Below are 20,880 nucleotides of genomic sequence, written 5' to 3'. Positions count from 1 at the left end.
TGCACTGTAAAAATAGTTGCTTGGATCTAGATTCCAGGCTTTTAACAACATTGAAAAGAAGAAATACTCTTGAATTTATCGGATTTTTGCCCGAATCGAAAGGAAATCCGCTTGCATCAAAAGGTTTGTTTCTCGAATCAAGCAAAACTCCGATTGAATCAAGAGTATTTTTTCGTGTCAATGTTTTTCAGACTCGAGATCCAAGCGATCTAAGCTTCTAGTGTTAGTAACCTAACATCAAAATTTCCAGTTTCAGTTGGAGAGCCCAAGTCCGGCCTCTCCGAATTGCTATTTCCACTGCGCGCCGCACCGCACCGAGCGCTTCACAATCCATCATATACATTTTTATTTTATTCCGATTAGGTGAGGGTGTCCATAATTTATGAATCCGTGCGGGGCAGCGCGGCGGCGTCTTCTTGGTCGCCCGCTGCCCCTTTCGGCGCCCCGCGACCCCCCCCCCCCCGCGCCCGGAACGTGAGCCACAGTCAAGGGAAAAACGCCGTATGAGTCCCATTCGAACTTTGCCAAATTTCCTCCCTTAAATACAATTTTTTTTTTTTGGGGGGGGGGGGGGTAAAAACTATCAATGCTGATGTTAAACTTCGACGTTTGTCTCATATAAAACTTCCGATGAAGAAAGAAGCGAAGACAGAGGACTTGAAAGTGTCGTACTTTCGACACGACACACACAGTGGCGTGGCGTGTTTTGCCATAGATCGATTGATCTGCCATTTAACGAACACCTTAATAATCGATTTTTTACCATAGCTTTAAATGGGGAAAAATCGATAATCGATCATTATTCACGCCGCGCCACTGGACACACATTGGACCGAGTCAATAGGAGACGTCGAACAAAATCTGGAAGCTTTGAAACCTTATATTTAAAAAAATACGAAACAAAAAAGTTCAAAAGTCGTTCTGTTGTGTGTTTCGTACAATTTACTTTTAGAAGCACCCCATGAAAATAAATTTGTGACGAAATAAACGTCAAAATTTGAAATTTTAGCCAAAAAATTAATGTCCGACCTCACGGAAAAAAAGGTATCACAGGCCCAACTATACTCCTAGCTGATTTTGGAGCCAGATATTAAAGTAGTTGCACATTCCAGAGGTATGGTTAAGTCAGCTGAAAGTGTGGTTGGATCAACCAGACCTCTAGCTGGTGCTCTCACAGTCACCATTAGTATGGTTGGATCAACTATACCGCTGACTGGCGCCTTTACAATTCTAGCTAGTGCAACTACCCTTATGACTGGCCCCAAAATCGGCTGGAAGTGCAGTTGAGATTGCGATACTTTTTTTCAGTGCTCCTTTATTAGCTCCTTTCACTGTGCGGCATGGGCTTGCGAGGAGCACAATATCTCGTCCTTTTGTGTGATCAGGCTTGTGTCGAATCAGAGATTTACAGAGTTACCATGGCAACAGCGGCAAGGGATCTCTTTTTTCAAGAGCCTTGCATCTGAGGAGAAAATTAAAAGTAATAATTAATCCTACTGGCCGGTCGACTGCGGCTGCGCGGCAAAATATTCGGAGCTTCGATTGTTCTTGCATAATTTTTTCATATTTTAACGATAGTTAGGTCCTGGCACTTGGTGGAAAAAGGGGGAAGGAGAGGCGATGAAACCCTTTTTAGCCCTTGCCGTTCGGTTGCGGCCTTTTTTGTGACTGTTGATTATGTGGGCTGTGAAGCGGCACCACAGGTGCTTAATAAGATAAAAAATAGGGAATAGGATTGAACATTGAGTCAAAACGTGTGTCTAAAGAAGCCTGGCGTGTGGCCAGTGGCGTGGCGTGCTTTGCGATATATCGATTGTTATGCCATTTAAACCTATAGAAAAGGATCGATAAACAGGGTGTTCGCAGCGAACACCTTAATAATCGATTCTTTACCACAGGTGTAAATGGCATAACAATCGATACATCGCAAGTCACGCCACGCCACTGCGTGTGGCGTGATCGATACTACGCATACAGCTCTCATTTAAGCGGTTTTGTAATATGAAGTTTAGTCATCGGTAGATCAGAAGTACGTGGCTCAAAAAACCGTTCAATTTCACAAAGGAAAATGAAATATTGATAAATAAAACACGATTATTTATTTGGATTTTGTTATTTCGTGTAGAAAAGGACTGTTCTATTATTTCTTTTTCGTTTTATTCCTCGCTAAAAAGGAACTAATTAGTTCTAGCTCATGTAGGCATAAAAATTTTTTTTTTTAAGTAAACGTATGTGTGATGCCGCCTTCACGTAGGACTTTGGAGAGCTAAAAATCGATGTTTGGATTCACTCAGTTTTCTTTCTTTTTTACCCAAAAATGTACCATTAGGCTTTAACGCCTCTTGACATATTTGAACTCATATCAACGCAGCATTGCTTGGACCGTTAAGTAAAAGGAGCTGATCTCCTTCATAAAAAATTAAGAACTCACATTGTTTTAAACCTCTTCAAATTAAAACTTTGCAAAAGCTCGAAATCGTTTTTCCATCGTTTGAAGTTTCCATCTGTCGCAGTCTGTCAATTTTTGCAATAAATTCTGCCGCTCTCTTTTTAGGTACCAATATCTTTGTACGGCTAGTCCGTTAGTCAGGAGTCATTTTTTTTAAATCGGACTTCCATATATTGCTTTAATTTAAGCCCCCAAAAAAGTAGTCTCTTTTGCGTAACTTAGTCCAAATAAGAGCGACGCAAAGTAATTAGATCTAATTTGCTTAATGACATCCAATTGAGATTCGTTGTTTCTTCTATTATGTAAGTCCCGAACGTGGTCGCTCCATAAACGATTAAAAATGTAATAGCGAACTAGGAATCCAGTTGTTGACCTCCTCCTCGATTAAAAAAAATGCCTCAATAACCATAGTCATATACGGGCATGCAAAACGCGATGTGTTTTCGGTTGATGACCCCTTTTTTTGCTCTTGCTTTCGTTTGCACCGACAGTCTTAGGAGGAAAAAGAGCGAGCGAATGCGTTGACATTGAGTCAGCGTTAAGTCTTAGCACTTGGACCATTGACACGAGTCACAAATGGATGTATTTCTGTCAAACGGAACTATGTGCATTAAGACATGAACCCTGAGACTCATAAGAATAGATGCATAACAGGGCTCACGTCATAATGCACATGGTTCCGTTTGGCAGAAATACGTCCAAATATTTGAGGGAATTGAAGGAATGATCCCATTTCCCAATGATAACTTAACAATTTCTCGTTAATGTCAGCAGGAAAATTCTCCCGCGCGAGATACCACCATGGTGATTCCTAGAATACAGAGCAGCAGACGTAACATGTCTAAATTGATGGTATTTTACCTTCATTTGTCTCCCTCCAACAATGCAGGCCTAGGCACATCGGATAATGTCTTTGATGTTAAATGTTACCCTTTTCAGCGAGAAAAGATTCACGCTTGGTACTTTCAGACTCGACCCACTAACACTGCGAGGAACATTCACGCAATGTTCTGATGTGCCCCAGCTATAGGTGCGATTCCTGCTCTTGCTGTGATTTTTGGCACTTTATCAATCAAATGAAAGTACATCTTAATGGTCGTTCTGATTACACCTTATCACAGTCAGTCTTTATTATTGAACATTAATTACTCAAAATTACGGTATGGTAACGATAGAAGAGGTTTTTAGTTTTAAACTCTGATGTACGACACCTGCAGTATTATAATTTTTTTGTAATCGTTAATGATCTAGGCATTGCATTAAACGAATTCAATCAATTTAAAACGATAAAGTTAGGTGGTGCCATTTTTTGTGTCAAAAGGCCCGCCAACCCCTTAAAAAATAACTATTCAGGTGGAGAAAAAAAATCAATTTTGAATTTTTCTGCACTAAGGTCCTTTTTATCCGAAATGATCTCATTATCCATAAGATACTAACGCTTTTAGGCCTTAAAGGATCACTTCTCAATAACTCATATTTCGAGAACTCATCTGAAGGTTTCTCATGTGAGGATGATAAGTGACGAATTAGCACACCTATCTCCCTCTAAAAAGTTAGCTCATCTTTGCTCCATGCACTGGAGATGCAAGTTCAGTAACATTTCTTATGCTTTTTAACGCATGTATTCTATGTTCTATGGCTCAGGTTTGCGAAGTAAACAGATGATGTCTGCAGAATTTAACAGTGCAATTAATTCACAGTGACGGAAGTGGACCAAGGTTACTTCAAATAATAAAATGGACCAGTTCGCGAAGGCTGACTTTGTTTGGAGCGGTCCAGATCCAGAATGTAAACTAAGCTGAAACCTGCTTGAATTCCAACTCTGGGGCTTCATTCACATCTGATGCTCATGAAGATATTTTAGCGTAGGATCGTAGCCGCCTAGATATGAATTGTGTGATTGGCCGATGTAACGCCGCACCAGTGGTTTTTACTCTAATCTGAGACCGTCATCATCAGAATAATGGAACTTGGTTAACATTGTTAAAAAGTAGAGTCAAAATAATAGTATTTAATCGTCTCGTGGAACACTTTCTGGGATCGGCATAAAAATGTATCGATCAGTTTAATGACCTCGATGTGCGGAAAAGAACGTGAATCACTTTTCAATCAAATAAATTTAAATGTCGAACGTAGTTAATTATAGTTTAATGGAGCAAATTTTCAAAACTACGCTCTATACGTTGCAAATCGACGCAATTTTAAGATTTTGTTTTGTACCATGACGTACCTGAAACAGTCTCCATATTAACTTCTAATCAAAATTGCTGCGCTAGAATTTTAGTCCTTGTAGGGCCTTGTCTCCACGGGACGTTTCGCAGGATTTGTCCCAAGGAAAAATCTTACTTGCGAAGTTGGGAAAAATATTGAGTTAGTCAATACTAATCACGGTACCAATTACTAAGAGTCCTTGTAGAGTCCCAGGAATGACTTCTAAAGAAGAAGAAGACATTTTGTTGTGTTTTTTAACGGGAAAAAATCTTAGAAGTTCCATTCCAGCGATTCAAACTTGGGATAAATCCCGTGAAACGTCCCGTGGAGACAAGGCGTAAAAACTCCCGTGGTCGTGGGATACTAACATATTTTCCCATCAAACTATCAAATTCTCACTGTTAAAAATCTCGCAGTGAAATCCGGAAGGGATTTTCTTCCAAAATACATTTTATCCTCAAAAACGTGAGAGGTATGAACCAGGAGTGAAATGCACTCCGTAAGAGCGTGGTCGACTCTGTCGAAATAGTAGTACGCAGTCTGCAAAAGTAGTAGATTCCACCCCTCATTCATACCACTCCAGTTGTTAGGGAGCAATATGGAAATACACTCCCACCTTTTTAACAGTGTAGCGTTCAATCCGCAAACAACAAATGTACCCGCGGGAATCACTCTCAATGCCCCACCCTCCTGCTACGGTGTTCAAGAATTTGTTTTCAAATGGGAGGTACCTCTTAAAACAAATATATGCGTATTGAAACTGGACCGGACGATGAGCAAATGAAACCGAAACCATCCTAGCGGAGGTGAGGTAAAGTTGCGAAGTACAACTGTATGAGGTGCTGCGGTGCGCCTGATGGCCCGACCCGAACACCTTGCCTCGCCTATCAATTTCCTCGCTAATTGAAGCGATACTTAGGGCGCGACGGCGACGCGTGTTAATTAAATTGAAAAACACTACCCGCAAAACTGAGCATCGTCCAACGTTATTCCGGCAGAGGCTAATTAGATCCTGTCTTCGTTTACTTTGGCTCCGAGGATAGGTTCCTAATGACTGTGAATCGATAGCCGCCTAATTTCTTACCGCAGAATTTTTGACGGCCCGCCGGCCGTCCTTTATTCTTCTTCCTTCAACTGGACGGCGTTTAACGCAACAGCACTGCATGTATTCGAACTTGGGCCAGGTGAATGTGTACTCCCATACGATCGAAGGCTCAGGACAGAAATGACGCCAGACCGCGTCAGACGCTGTTACTCGTCGACTGGTCGGTTGCAGAAGAAACTAGGTTTGCTCAAGCGTTGTAATTATTTTTAATTGGTGCCGGTAGTCTTCTGCCTAAATTTATGACAAGCTACTCGCTACCATTAACAGGTGAATGCTTGTTTGTTTTCTGCGGGTTTTTTTCTTTCTTTTTTTGTTCTTTTATGGCGCTCATAAATTAAGGTATTGCATTTGTACAATATTATGCAGTCACTTTTCTCCGCGGCTCCGGCTGACATTCCGTAGGCACTTTCCCGGTGAAATATTATCCTTTTTATAGGTTTTCCACGTTGTGCGATTTTAATGCCCTCCCTCCCCCCTCTTCCCGACGTCCTTATGTCTTGCCAAGGAGCATGAAGAACGCGCCTCCAAAGTCCGCGAGAGGGTCGTTATTTCATCGCTTTAACTTTTTTCGTTTTCATTTCGGGCCGGGCGTGTCAGAAAAATCTCATGGCTCTCGAAAAATATTTTCGGAAATTTGAAATATGAGAATATAATACCACTTATGAACGAGTGGCCATGTGTGCGAAACTCGGAAAATTGATCAACAAAAATTCGGACGCAATGTTATTCAGAGGAAGACCTCTGCAATGAACAGAGACTAGACACGGAACCAATATATAGATGCTATTTTTGATTGCCCAAGATAATGACCATGCAAAACGCAAAAAAAAATCTCACTGAGTGTAGAGGACCTTCTTTAAATTTGAAAGCTCTCCACAACTCCGCGAATGTTCAATTTTTGTTAAATTTCGTTCTAAAGATCCACTAGGCTGATTGCCGTAATCTTGCGGCTAAGAAGTAAATCTTTGGATGAGTCATTTTGCTTTTGAAAGAGAGAATTCCTTAAATGATGGCGCAAAAATGAGTTAACTTTTTAGAGGAAGATAAGTGAGCTAATTCGTCACTTATCAATTGAACTTCAGATAGCGCTAATATTAAAATAATACAATATATAATTCCTCTTAACGAGCGTTCCTTCGCGTTGAATTTATGAGACATCTTTTAAATCAAATTGTAACTCAGGGATGCAAATATAATGCGTGTAACAATGAGTTGATTCAAATTTAATTCTTGACAGAGATACCAAAATTAACCTCGAACCATGTCTTGGATTGACAATAAACTCATATGCCCCTCGGCTGAAATATAGAGCTTTGAGCGAGACAGCAACTCGTTAAAGACTACTTTGAAAAGCGAACGTGCATTTTGGCCGGGCTCATATTTCACTTCAAATGAAAAGTCACAACTCCAAATATTTACATCACTCTTTTCTGGCTGCTCTCTCATGGGCGGCAGAGGAAGGTAAATAGTGTATGATTTATGCGATCCTCAAGGATAGTAACAAGAGGCGATGACCATAATGTTGCTAAAAAGTTAAAATCCATAAAACTAAGACAAGACCAGGAAAAAAGAAACAATCGAACTTGTCTAGCCCGCCTTCTCTGCAAGAATACGCGCGTAACGTATATGAGTTTGTTTTCGCACCCATTCCCCGTGTATTTTTAGCCTTTTGTATGCGCCATAAAAAAGTAGTTAAAATCAAACTGCACGATAGAATATAGCAGCTGGCGCATCTGCGTGGTTCTGATTGTTAGCTTACCTGGTGGCTTGTTTTCACTTGCAGTTGCTAGAACTCGTCCAGTGACAGCTCTTAAATTTTCTATCGATAAATGTTTTCAAGGGTTTTTTATGGGGGAAATTTCATTCAGATGAATAATGTACACATTTACGAGCATTCAAGCAGCTTTATGAGTGAGAAAGAGCATGGTAATAATTGGTGGTTTTATTGAAATCATCCCAAAGACTTTTAAGGAGATCTGAATATGTAAATAACTATATTCAGTCCTCACAATTTTCAACAAATTGGAAATTAGATCCCCCCCCCCCTTCAGACAGTGCAGTTCTTTCGCACGCCATCAGAAATTACACTGGATTTGTTGAAGTGCAAAAAAACATGTCACCTAGTTCAGAAAGAATGTGCTAAGGATAGTCTCCGACTGTGCCCAAGATAGGAATGGAGGAATATCGAATTCGAATACGATTATTCGAATATTCGAAACTTTTCGATTGCGATTATTGCGATTATTCGAGAAATCGGAGCATGCAATTTTAAATACTTCGAGGCAAATATACAAAAACTTTCGATTATTGCTCCGATTTATGATTTTTTTAAATTTTTTTTTGTCAGTCATAGATGGCTTGCAAAAGCTCTAATATTCGCACTTTTGGAGAAGTATTTCTACACGATGAACTGTTTCATGATTTTTCCGAACCATACTGGTGGTACTTGGACTCCGGGGCAAGAAGATAACGAGGGTCTGACCTTAACATTTCGAACAATCGGAGGGGAAGTAATAGATAATCGCAGTTTTGCCTTTTTGAATATTAATCGAATAAAAATCGCATATTCGAATAATGTCACCAACATTCGATTGTAATGCGATTTTCTTGGTGCCAATGGCTCGAATATCGAATGTTCGATCATTGAAATATTCGACCAGGGCCGGATTTACTTACTTGCCACCCCCTTCTCATTCGTTTTTAAACATCAATGAAAACCATCAAGTGAACGTGCCAGAGGGGGAGGGGTGCGTAAGACGCGTTTACTCGTGTTGGACACATTTTTTTTTGCGAAAGCCCTGTCAACACAACTAGCAAAAGTTCACGGAACTCGGCGCGAAAGTTAAGTTCCGTAAACCTATCTCTGTGTGGACAAGGCTTTTCATTCATATGAAATGAACGAAAAAATTAGGAAAGAACAAACATAAATGTGGTTTAATAAGTTTAACTTCCGCCGCTGCGTCGCGCCGACCGCACTGTGTTCGGCGCAATGCGTGAAGTATTCATGCAGTCTTGAAGGCGCTATGCGTTTCACGCCGCGCCGCCCGCTGCTGGCCGCAGCGACCGCACTGTCTTTGACGCAATGCGTGAAGTATCCATGCAGTCTTGAAGGCGCTAATATGTGATCCATGTCGACCGCCGCGCAGCGCCGAGGGTTTCTCCTTTTCATCTCAAGTTCTCGTCATCATAGTTCTCTGCGCCGCGCCGCTCCAGGCCGAATTCCGTGTTCGGTTTCTCTCTTAGTCTTAACTCGACTAATTAAAGGTGCTATCTATTGTATCACAGAAAGACGACAAAATTAGAGATATATACTCTCGGGAAATGAGAGATTTTGTCATCTTTTCTTGATTGTATTTTTTTTTTTTTTTTTTTTTTTTTTTTTTTTTTTTTTTTTTTTTTTTTTTTTTTTTTTTTTTTCCTGAATCCGATTTGTCTTTATAGCTACATTTAAAAAAATTACAAAATTTGCCGCTCCCTAAATTTGCCGCCATGGGTCGCGGCCGCCATCATGTATTCGACCATCTATAGCCCAAGAGCGGACTGGAACGTTATAGCCAAATCACTATCTGCCGTATGTGCTGAGGTGCAGATCCTGGTGCTCGGTGCTTTCTCAGGAACTTTAAACTTTCATCAAAATCCCTATGAATGAGTCTTCGTTCGATTCAGCTCGAGAGCCAGTCATTCGACCCTCCATACACATTACCCTTCAATCACTCAGCTAAAAAAGTAAGCAACACGATCGACAATCCCGTCTTTGTAGGAGCCTCTTTCTCCGGCGGCGGGACCAAATCAACCCGGGTCGAAGCAGGATTTAAAGTGTGGATTCGGCCGATTCACGTCGAGGGAAGGTAATTGATGGCGCGGCTGAAGTTATCGCCACGATTTCCAGGTCCTCGAGGAGTGAGGAAACAGGGACGGGCCAGTCAAAATGATCACTCGTCGCGTCGCCATGAGGAAGCGTGTGTCTCCGGCCGCGGATGGACGCCTGCGCTCGGACGCATCATGTTCGACGGCCACGCTCCGTCCCGACGTTGTCGTCGTCGTCTGCCCTCAAAATCTGTCACCGGAGAGGACATCTCTCCATTGTTGCCGAGTCGTCAAATTCAGGCAAATTTCTTGGAAAATTCACACCAACGAAAGTATGTCTAAAGGGATCTAGTTTATCAGAAAGGAACCAACCCACATTTCGACGGTGTAAGTCGGCAAACACATAACTCGTTTGCGCGGTGTCTGAAAATCTCCGCTTCTATGTTATTTTTTTAAAGGAGAATTAAAGGAGAAGTTATTTTTTGAAAGGAAATTCCCGGTTTCATCCCTATGTTTATTTTTTTTTTTTTTTACAAATTGATATCATTCCTTGAAATTTTTGCCGAATTTTCTTCGCACAGAGAGAAAAAATCACGGCAATTTTAAAGAATCGCCGTTGGGTAGTTTTCCGTTTAAAAAATTAAGTATGATTGGAAGTCTGCGACGACGTCGCAAGCCGAGTTATGTGATTGCCGACTTGCACCGTCGATTTTCGACAAATTGCGAGTTAAGAGTGTTTTTGAGGTGTACTGTTCGTGCATTATCTTTTGCTACGAACTCAAAGTTGAAGAATGAAAATTAGTTTATGGAAAGAGGGGTTGACGTGAGGGGTTTTCTACATTGAGTCTTATGGAGGAAAAAAACTTCAAACCTCTTCTTCTCAGTTTCAACTTAATGTGGGTTGGTTCCTCTCTCATAAACTCGGTCCAAATGCACTGTTAAAAATCGAGGGGTGAAATTCGACGCCGGAGTCTACATGCACGGAAAAAAATTAAATTAAAATAGCCCTCAGAAAAAATGTATCTCTAAATCGGCTCTCGATCTCCAATCCTAAAATCATATCCATCTCCTATACGGACAGGTTCTTTCAAAAATCCTCCGATAGGTGGACTTTTCTACAAAAGAAAATCAAACAGGACCAATCACACTTTCCGCGAGTATACCTTGAAAAAGTTTTGAAGTGTGTATGAAACATGTGTTTTGACAATTTCCCATTACATTTTGACGAAAGAAACGTATCTACAAAAGTGAAAACCTCACATCTCCCTCTCCGGTGAGATTCTGAGACCACCTTCAATCGTCAATCCGGCACCAATGCGAGAGTTTCCCGTAACGAAACTCGCATTTTGAAACACAACTCATTCATAAGGTGCTCAATTTCGTCACGCGATCGCCAATGATAAGAGGCCTGACTTATGTCCGATTCAACTCGTGTTCGCATAATTTGAGCATTTGCCAAGACGCAGAACAAAAATAATGATACGGGAAAGGAGGGAGCGTTTCACACTCCAGGTAATGAGGAGGAAAGGGGGATGTGAATAAAATGTGTGAAGTATGACGTTAGATCAAATCGAACTCGACATCCGATGAGCTTTCCGTTAGATCTGGGGCGCAGAGTGAACCATGTTTTGGACACCATCTTCGGATTTCATCAATTAACCTGTCTTGGGGCGATTTGGTCAAAGGACCTGTCGGAGATGATCTATGCACTTGAACATGGAACTACAGAATAATTTGGCAATTAAACGTATATGTGGAGCAGAAGTGAACTAAATAATTGAACTTTTTTTTCTTAATTCTTGGAAATAGTTATTACTTTTGAGGTCTTAAAAAAGAGTGCGCTATTAAGAAGTGCATAATGGGCCTGTTGCAAACTTTTGCTAGAGCAAAAATAAGAGTTGTTTCTTGTAGATAATGCCTCAAAAATCACGATGAGCGCATCGGCAAAGTCTGAAATGCACTCATAACTTCACAATCTGCGTAAGAAATTTGCGTTTTTTTAAGCTTCCCGCTTCAAAAACGATACTACGGCGCAGGTGAACATTTTGTTAGAGGAGTCGCTCTATCGTCGGCGATATTCATCATGGCCGACGCTTGCGCGCAGTTCCGCGCGTAATTCGAGGAGAGTTCAAGGTCAATCAATTCGGGCGTGGAAAATATGAACGTTAACACACCGATTGTTATCTGGTCTAATCCAGTTCAGGTGTTATCTCGTCCCATCAAACGTGTTTTGGCGGATTGGCGTCGGCCATGATGATTATTGCCGACGATGGAACGACTCCTCTTACAAAATGTTCACCTGTGCCGTAGTATCGTTTTTGAAGCGGGAAGCTCAAAAAACCGCAAATTTCTTACGCAGACTGTGAAGTTATGAGTGCATTTCAGACTTTGCCGATGCGCTCATCGTGATTTTTGAGGCATTATCTATAAGAAACAACTCTTATTTTTGCTCTAGCAAAAGTTTGCAACAGGCCCATTCAAATAGAGGAAACAATGGCTGCGATGACAAATAAAATTGAATATACTCTCGAAAGAATAAACCCTGCGGGTATAAATATTGTGACATCCATTTACACACTTCGTTACTTACCGGCCAAGGTATCACAAGCGGCATGCGACGGCTCAAAATTTCCGTCGACATTTTATTTTCTTACAGAGAAATTGTTGGTTGAATCCGTTTCAATATTTCACTGAATTTTATCGGCAGCACAAAGAAAATTCAGTGAAATTTTCGGACAGCCTCGTTGAAAAACTTCTTTGTAAATAGATAAAATAGAGGCGGAAATTTTGAAACGCCGCATGGCGCTTGTGATACTTTGGCCGGAAGGTGACGATTTTAGGAGCGCTCAGAGAGCACTGAACGAATTGTTCTCACTGGGTCTCATTCTTAATAGGAGATTATTGATGGCTTAGGCATAACTCTTACGGTTTCCCCTCTATTTTTCAGACAGTGTACTTCTTCCCTCTATTCTTCTACTTATTGACTTAAGGTTTGTTCATCATTCAATGAAAACGGCAAGTTATACCCCCGGGTGTTTTTTCTGACAATTTATGAGTTTCTGGTACACAACGGTGAGATCACTGGGAGCTTTTTTTCTTTCCCAACCGCACGCCTGTTTCTGACTGGTCCAAGTGAGTAACGAGTCTTAAAACATAATTACATACGGGGCCACAGCAATTACTATTGTTTCTCGGGCTAAAAGAACCTTCCATATTCCAGTAATTTAGTTTAAAAAATGCGAAGAAACGCTCCTAATGCCGAACCCAATGTATTACGAAACTTTCTGCCCCGTCACACAAACTGACGGCCCCTCGTGTTTCGAGATGTTAATCAATCAGTTGGATGACAGTAGCGGGCAACTGTGCTGGGAGGCTAGAGAAAATTGGCGTGAGTTAGCACTGATTGATGGGGGGAACGCTTAGCAAATTTTTGGTGTTTGTTGTGAATTTGCAGAGAGGGGTAAAATACAAGTTTGCTGTCTTGTTCGTAACTTCAGCTGGTCCATTCAATGATTAGGTACATTATTTTAAAACTCCGAGGAGAAAAATAAGGGAGAGGGATCGAGAGCGCAAGTGAGGCTATTCGACTTTATTACTTTGTAATACATTGATGATTGGTTAATACTTTTGATGGACAAAAAAATCTATACACTGACAATGAGATTGATCGTACCACGATAATATTGACGCAGGGTTTCGCAGTGAAGTGGATTGCATTTTGCAAAAAGGAACCAGGAGTATTGCAATGTTGCTAAGATTGTGCGACCTCTTTTGTCTTGGAAGAAAAATCGGATTATCTATAAACGGTTTCTTTTTTACTCCCTAAACACTGTAAATTTAAGACAAAATTACCGTGTAAATTTCATACTTTTTCAAGATTTCAATATTTTTATCGCAAAGGATGAAGTTGCACAATCTGAGCAACATTGCAAGGCTTCTGGTTCCTTTTTGCAAAATGCAATCCAAGTCATTCTCAGTAGATATAAACATTGGATAGATGTAAACATATAGTATTGGTGTAGTATTGCAACTTCAATTGACAGTGCATAGTTATCCGAGTAAAGGGAGGTATCCATTATTTTCAAAATGTATCTTAAATTTCCATGATTTATGAATGTAGACGACTGCGTCATCCCTCGATTCGAAGCACACATGTAATTGTTACATCCCTACGAGCCGTCCACAAAATATGACGTCAGATGTCAGATGCCCTTTTGTCAAATCCTCGCTGACCCTCCTACTTCATTAAAAAGATTGGTCGGCCTGGATCACTCCCCAAGTAACTTCCTAAAATTTGGACACTTTTTAGGTAATTTTTAAATAATTTTAAAATGGCAATGTTGCATCAGAAATTTGAAAATCAAACAGGAGAGGGCAAGAGGTGCCCCCTGGTCCTCTGTACACAATAATTAAGTTTCACTAATTTCTTAATTCTGCGAATGTTTAAGGATTTTCAATACAAAATTCCCTCAATTATCAACTTTTTGTTTTAGGGGGGAGGGGAGAGAAGGGGGGCACATGGCATCTCCAGAAACTATTTAATGGAAATTGTTTAGCGCTAAGTATTTTGAAATTGAAAAATGCAATGCCATAACTGGAAAAAAAACACATTGGATCTAGAGTCCTGACTCTTGAAAACATTGACAAGAAAAAATACTCTTGATTCGATCAGATTTTTGCTTAAATCAAAAGGAAATCCGCTCAAATTAAGAGGCTTGGTTCTTGATTTACGTAAAAATCCGATTGAATCAAGAGTATTTTTTCTTGTCGATGTTTTTAAGAGTCTGGACTCTAGATCCAATGTGTTTTTTTTTTTTTTTGTTTTTTTTTTCCAAGCATAACTGGAAGCAAAACATTCCGAGTCCCGCAGTAAGGTTACCTGGTTCTTCCCTGACCATTAGGCATGGGCGCTCTTACTAAATGCTGAATCATTTAAGTTTTCCTTGATTTTTTAGAAACTTGTCTCCGTGATGGATTTATGCATCATAACCACACTTGGTCGACCCAAGAGAGTTTTTTCTCCCCTATTTATTTTGTGTAATTACTATTTCAATTGTTTTAATAAATTGTTCGAATTTTCATTGAACTTAACAAAAATTGATTAAAATTTGGCATAAATTACAATTTTAGACTCCGAAACTAGAAGTCGAGCTCACGAGTTCAGTTTCCCGAGCAATTATTATGAATCACGGCTCTCTCGGCGCGTCGCGTCGCGTCGGTGCCACACAACCCCAGTGTGAGTGTGCCTCGTCAAAGTGGCGAAGGTGCAGGCTTAGGCGCCGCGCGGCGCGCCGCAGCGATTACGTGAGTCGCGCCACGCTAACAATCGAGTTTCTTGTCGCATTGATGGGTTCATCCGAAGCTTTCACATCCACCTCCCGAGCATGTATTATCCGCTAATAGATGCCAGGATCGGAAAATAATTATTTAGCTAATGGTTAGCGTTAACCTTAAACACCGGTTACTGGCCTCCCTCGGCCGGCTCTACTAATTTGCGCATGCGTGTACGTCGACTCTTTGTCCACTCGTCAGCAGCCCACGATGCCGGGTGGTCGTGGGGCGAGAAGCGAAGGTGGTCGTCATTAAGGATTTGTACCCACTTACGTCATTGGTTATACATGAAAATGGAGAATTCGCACGAAAAAGTTTCATCGTTCCATCTGAGAGTGCTTAATGAGTTGAGTTCGCGGTATTTTTCAAAAATTTTATCTGTCATGGAAAATTGTGCTGAAATAGATTTAAAAATTAGAAAATGCACCGTCTTGTGACATCATCAGGCATTTTCCATCGAAACACATGTTCTGCATAGCAGGTTAGGCTATTTTTGTCATATTTCTTCTAACAATTGTTCAATTCAGAAACAAAGATATTCTCGAGTTCTATTAATGGTTTAATCTTAACCATGGAATTCAACAAATTTCTGACACATGCAGATTCTTCATTGACCACCAGACAGAGTCAAAATTCAACTTCCTCAACGGTTGTCTACAAATCGGAACTCGCGCGGGACACGTTGAACATACATTGGGAACTGTTAAAATTCACCGATATAATTGAAAAATAAAGGTTCGTCGCATACATTAGATATATATTACGATGAACTCGAACAACTCGCTGGCAAATAAACCAAAATCAATCTTAGGTAAAAGTGTGATCATTTTCAACCATGCACCTATTCCAAGCTAATTTTGGCACCCGCCAGATAAGTGTGGTTGAACCAATCAGTGGGCTGATTGTTGATGTTGAAAAATGAAGCTATACACAATGAAACAAATTGGAAAATGGAGCAATCCCATTGATTGAAATTGAGTAAAATTGGATGATTCATATAGATCTTAGGGGATCTCCCCTTTAATCTATAACTATTTAAGTTTACATGAAGTTAAAAATTAAATTGAACCAATAGCAGAGTGTTTTGCAAAATAAGTATTTTATAAATATATCTCATGAATTTCTGTCGTTCAGTTCGAATTTAATGACATGAGAGGAAGAGAGCCTTTTCTCTTTTTTTTTTTTTTTTAGAAAAGTTGGCAACCGTGTATAGAGTGTGTGAAACAGCGCGAGCTTTAGTAAATTGTTTGTCTGACAGTTAATTCTAGCTTTAAATAATTGCTCGCGGTTCATTTCGGGCGCCACGGAAACGTTTGTCAGGATCAGCTGATTGCTGAGCATCCTTTCGTCGGCTTTCACTCATTTCATATTTGCTCCTCGTTTCATAATAATCAAGACCAAGAGGAGGTGCGATCAAGTGGAGGCGGACCGAGAGCACTTTCCAATGCAAACAATGACAAGAATGATGCAATTCAAACGAGGTTTTTGGCATCTCTCCTCGTTTCCCTTCTCATTAATTACACTCGGATTGGTGGAAAAATTAATTTTAGAGAGTGAGAGGAATTATGAGCAATCGGAGAGAATACTCGCGGTGAATCGTAAATCACTGTACTTTAACGACACGGAAAAAAAAATTGCTGATTCAACAATTTCATTGCTAAAAACAGTGAGTGCAATGTTTCAACGCAGATTTTACAACAAAAAAATGCTACTTTAACCACCCCCGTGGTTAAATTAGTTTACAATGTGGTTGAAATAGCATTTTTTTGTTGTAAAATCTGCGTTGAAACATTGCACTCACTGTTTTTAGCAATTGAATTGTTGAATCAGCAATTTTTTTCTTCCGTGGACGCACAGTGGATCGAGTCAATAGGAGAGGTCGGACAAAATTTGGAAATCTTAAACGTTTATAACTCCGTATATACAATACTTTGAGGTTCTAATAGTGGTTTATTGGTTTTCTCGTGAAATTTTCGTCTAGAAGCACTCCTGTAAATTTAAAATGTGACGAATTAAACATCAACATTTGCAGTTTTAGTCAAAATTTGCATTTCCGACCTCTCTGATTGACTCGATCCACTGTGCGAAGATGCATTTCTCTCGTGATATTACACAGAAAAAAAAAAATCCGGCCATGCTAGCCGTACTTACAGGCTATGTATAGACATATAGTCCGCGTTCCGGGCTCAGAGGCCGAAAGTTCCAGGTGTACCACCCGGAGCAGTCGAAGTTACGGCTCCAGCACCCGGAACTTTTGGCCTGTGAGCCCGGAACGAACGGTATGTCTATAAAGCTCTTTTTTTTCCTGTGTCGTGGCTCCAGTAGAAAACTACGTGGCTCCAAATTCAGATCTCTACTCGAGTGTAATTCTTTCCATTTTAAAGGAAATTAATTGATCGTTTTCCGTGAGATTTTCCCTTTAGCTCTCTTCATTTGTTCCATAGTTTTCACAAAATATTTTAATGAGATGCATCAGTTACTTGTCTTTTAAAAAAAAAAAAAAAAAAATAATAATAATAAAAAAATTATTATTATTTTTTTTTAAAAAACATAATCGACGGCCGTTGTGTATTATTGCCGAACTTTCTTTTCGCCTTGAAACATTTTAAGGCACACACTTGTACGTCATGAACTTCCCCTGTCCGCTACCCTCGCTTACATTTCCGGAATCGACCGCAAATCAGTCGACAGAACCCAATTTTCGGATATGGATATGCACGTAAATTACGTTTTGTGTAAGGTCGCTCCATAAACTTGCTGAACGGTGGCTGAGTGACCATGTGATTCAGCGTCTCTCAGTTGCAAATTGGGAGGGGGGGGCGTCACGACATGATTATGAATGTGTTCCTCTCCTGTCTTATTTGCGTTTTTAAGACAAAACCGAGAAGAGATTGGGCGTGAAGCGTGCACAAATTAAAGGAAAAAACACAAACAGTACCAACAGTCCTCCTCGATCTCCGTAAACGACCCAGTCGCGCCTTGAAATTTCGAGGAAAAGATCTAAACCATAGCAAGAAGACATCGGGAACCGGAAAGAAGGAAGATTTGCATTTAAAGTGCTATGTTGTGATTTGTTTAACCTTTATTTTGAAAATACTGAAAAGTATTCTCTCAAAGTGTGACGATCATGCTTTTGTGAGCCCGCCATGTAAATAAGCAGGCGCAGCGCGTCAAAAGGACGGGCCAATTGTGACATCATAAAACAACGCACGAACCCGTTAATTAACTGTCAATACACCCCTTTGAATGGAACCCGTTGAAACCCAAACAATCGGGTCGAAATCTTAAAAGGCCAAGAAGCGGTTAATTCACAAGGCTAATAACGGGAAAAGCGTTGGTTCCTCATAGCGGTAAAGGGGTTGGCAGGTCAGAGGGAGGATGGGCAACGGAGAAACTGGGTCAGTGGAATTGCTATTGTAGGTTGAAAGGGTTACTCTGGACAAAGGATAGTGTTGAGCCTTGAATAATACGCGACTCTTGAGCAGGTATACGTTTGTGAATACGGTTTTAGGAACGAGGATGAGAAAGTCAGACAAATGATGGGTTGCGTCTGCCCGAAAAGTCCGCGTTCCTTTTGGGTTTCCCGAAAAGGTAGAATCTAGTTGCGCTAACGGTTTTGAATACTCTCCCTCTCTCAAATATGCATCGTCACTTTTCGCGGACGAATCCTGGAACCTTGCACAATCCCTATTTGCAATGAAATTTAGAGAAATCTGGTTTCGCCGTCACACCATTCACGCTCTTATAATATTGAGAGTTAATAAAACGTGCGACTTTTAGGATTTTACAGCGTTCCTTTTCAGTGAACGAGAAGAATATTCTCCGCGTGTTTGGTCATGATCTATTTTTAAGTTCGAGCACTGCACTTATTTTGTTAACTCATGGGTGTGCCGGGATTTTTACCTCTATGCAATTTTTATTTTATCGTACTAACTCTCTATCTAGCTAAAATAAAGTTAAAGCTAAAGCATAAAGCTGAAGTATCTAGCTATCTCTAAAATTCTCTTAATGTATCATCGATCAAGGGAGGAAAATATGATAATAAAACAGAAATATAAATAAAATTCAAAAAGAGTAATCAGCAAAATGGCTGCACTTTTACCGTGCATAATCCGATAAAGTAAAACATTATCAATGCAATGATTCTTATGAACAAGAAGATTTGACTAAATTTTAAAAGCGGAAACAGTGCTACGCCGAGTACGTTTAACTATGGTTGACCAAAACAATTTAATTAACAGTCATGCTCAAATTTACAGCAACTTGTTCAATTCTACCGTTTCTCATCAATTTGTTTAAAAATCACAAAATTAAACCAACGGTATCCTAAACAGTATTTGATTTTAGGGTGGGAATAAATTTGAAAATTATTGTGATGTTCAATTGCTCTCTCCCCGCGAGTATAACGGTGTTGTAGATTTCGACCATGATGTTTCATGACCATGTCATGTTTTTGGGGGTATGAAAATAGATATTCTATGGTTTCATATAAAAAAGTTACCCTTGTCCTAAGAAGCGTGTAACCAAGTTATCGACATCCCCCCTCTCCCCGCCGTCAACCCCCGATGTTGGAAAATTAAGGGCTGAATATTAAGAATATTTGACTCAAAATTTGACTAAACGCAAGATGTAAAAATTCCTGGGGAAGACATAAATTCTTAGTTTGATGATTACAGGAAGAGGGATGACTTGCGGGGTGTGGTTAAGAAGGGGTTGGAGGATCAGAACCTACAGGTTAATTTCAACCCTCCAGCACGGAAATGAACTAATCAAATATTTTCCCCCGACCGTGTAATTTATAGACAGCCCAGAGACAGGGATAATTTGATGCTCGGTCTGCCTGCCGTCCGCACTTGTTGTTGAAAACCTAATCCAAACATCTCCGATTTGATAACGAGGTCAACGCTCGTATCGCAGCGATTCGATACATTCCACGCGACGCATACGAAAGTATCGCTTCGTTCCTGGCAGTACTCAGGAAACGATAATTACCTTATAAACCTTAGATTAAAAACGTATTATTATGGGGTGGTTTTATGGCGTTCTTGAGAAATATTCCACGGCAACAGGTAGATGACTCGACCCTGCGTCGTTATCCCCCGATCCAAAGCCACCCTCCTACCTCACCTCATCCCCTCCCGGCGCGACCGCGTGCCATTATTTTTGACACAGTTTCGGGTTGAGAAACTTTCACTCTTACAGGAGATTTGTCTCCGCATCGGACTGACTTACAGTGTCCATTTATCTTGGTTCTTCGGGATGACTCACAATTTGTCTATACATCCCATGTTGTCGCTCCACCTTTGTTGGTCCTTTGTTGGGCTGTCTTGTTGTGTACACATTTGCCGTGAGAACCGGTCTCCCGTGGAGCTCAGCCTTTCGGACAAAGACACCTTGCCGTGTCCAGAGCATTTGAACTGGTTCACTTGATCCGCGTTTCCACGTCACACGGTCCAGTTCGTGGAGGGGCCACGGTTGAAACGAAAACCATTTGTAATTGGCCTGTGTTTGGTGCACCCGCCGGTGAAATTTCTCGTTGTTTCTTCGCTTTATTTTTTCATTTTTTCGTTATTACATATTTTGTGATACATTAATATTCCTTAAAACGTACACTTTATCCTCAAAACTGACACGTGACCTCCAAAAAATTGAACAGCTTTATGAGTGGAGCTAGTGGGGTATCTCATCACGGAGGGTCTTGGGGGGCACAAAAAATATTTTAATAAGGGGGGCTGCGGTACCTTATTAATCAATTAAAATTTAATTGATTGTAAAGTTCAATTAAATTTTAATTGAAAGTTCAGTAATTTTACCGAGAATTCTTGGTTAAAATACAAAATTAAAAAAATGGTAACTTTCCGGGGGGAAACCGGGATCAAATACGACCAGGAATTCTCGGTAATTGTTACCGTTTTCTTGGTAAAAACGACAAGAATTTTGTTTCAGTGTAAGCGCGAGACGTAAGTTTAAGTCTGGG

At 40.4% G+C, this 20,880-nt stretch overlaps 1 protein-coding gene across 1 annotated transcript in view; it reads right to left on the bottom strand.

Annotated features, from left to right (window-relative positions):
- The window catches only part of LOC140223926 (uncharacterized), a 28,426-nt gene extending 8,111 nt beyond the window's left edge, over positions 1-20,315 (bottom strand). The window contains exon 1 of the mRNA XM_072296448.1: positions 20,172-20,315. Within this exon, the coding sequence (XP_072152549.1) occupies positions 20,172-20,315 (144 nt within the window). The remainder of the gene's footprint in view (positions 1-20,171) is intronic.
- Positions 20,316-20,880: the final 565 nt, after the last annotated feature.

Source organism: Bemisia tabaci, chromosome 2, assembly GCF_918797505.1.
Source record: "Bemisia tabaci chromosome 2, PGI_BMITA_v3".
NCBI lineage: Eukaryota > Metazoa > Arthropoda > Insecta > Hemiptera > Aleyrodidae > Bemisia > Bemisia tabaci.
This window is presented reverse-complemented; position numbering and strand designations above follow the sequence as displayed.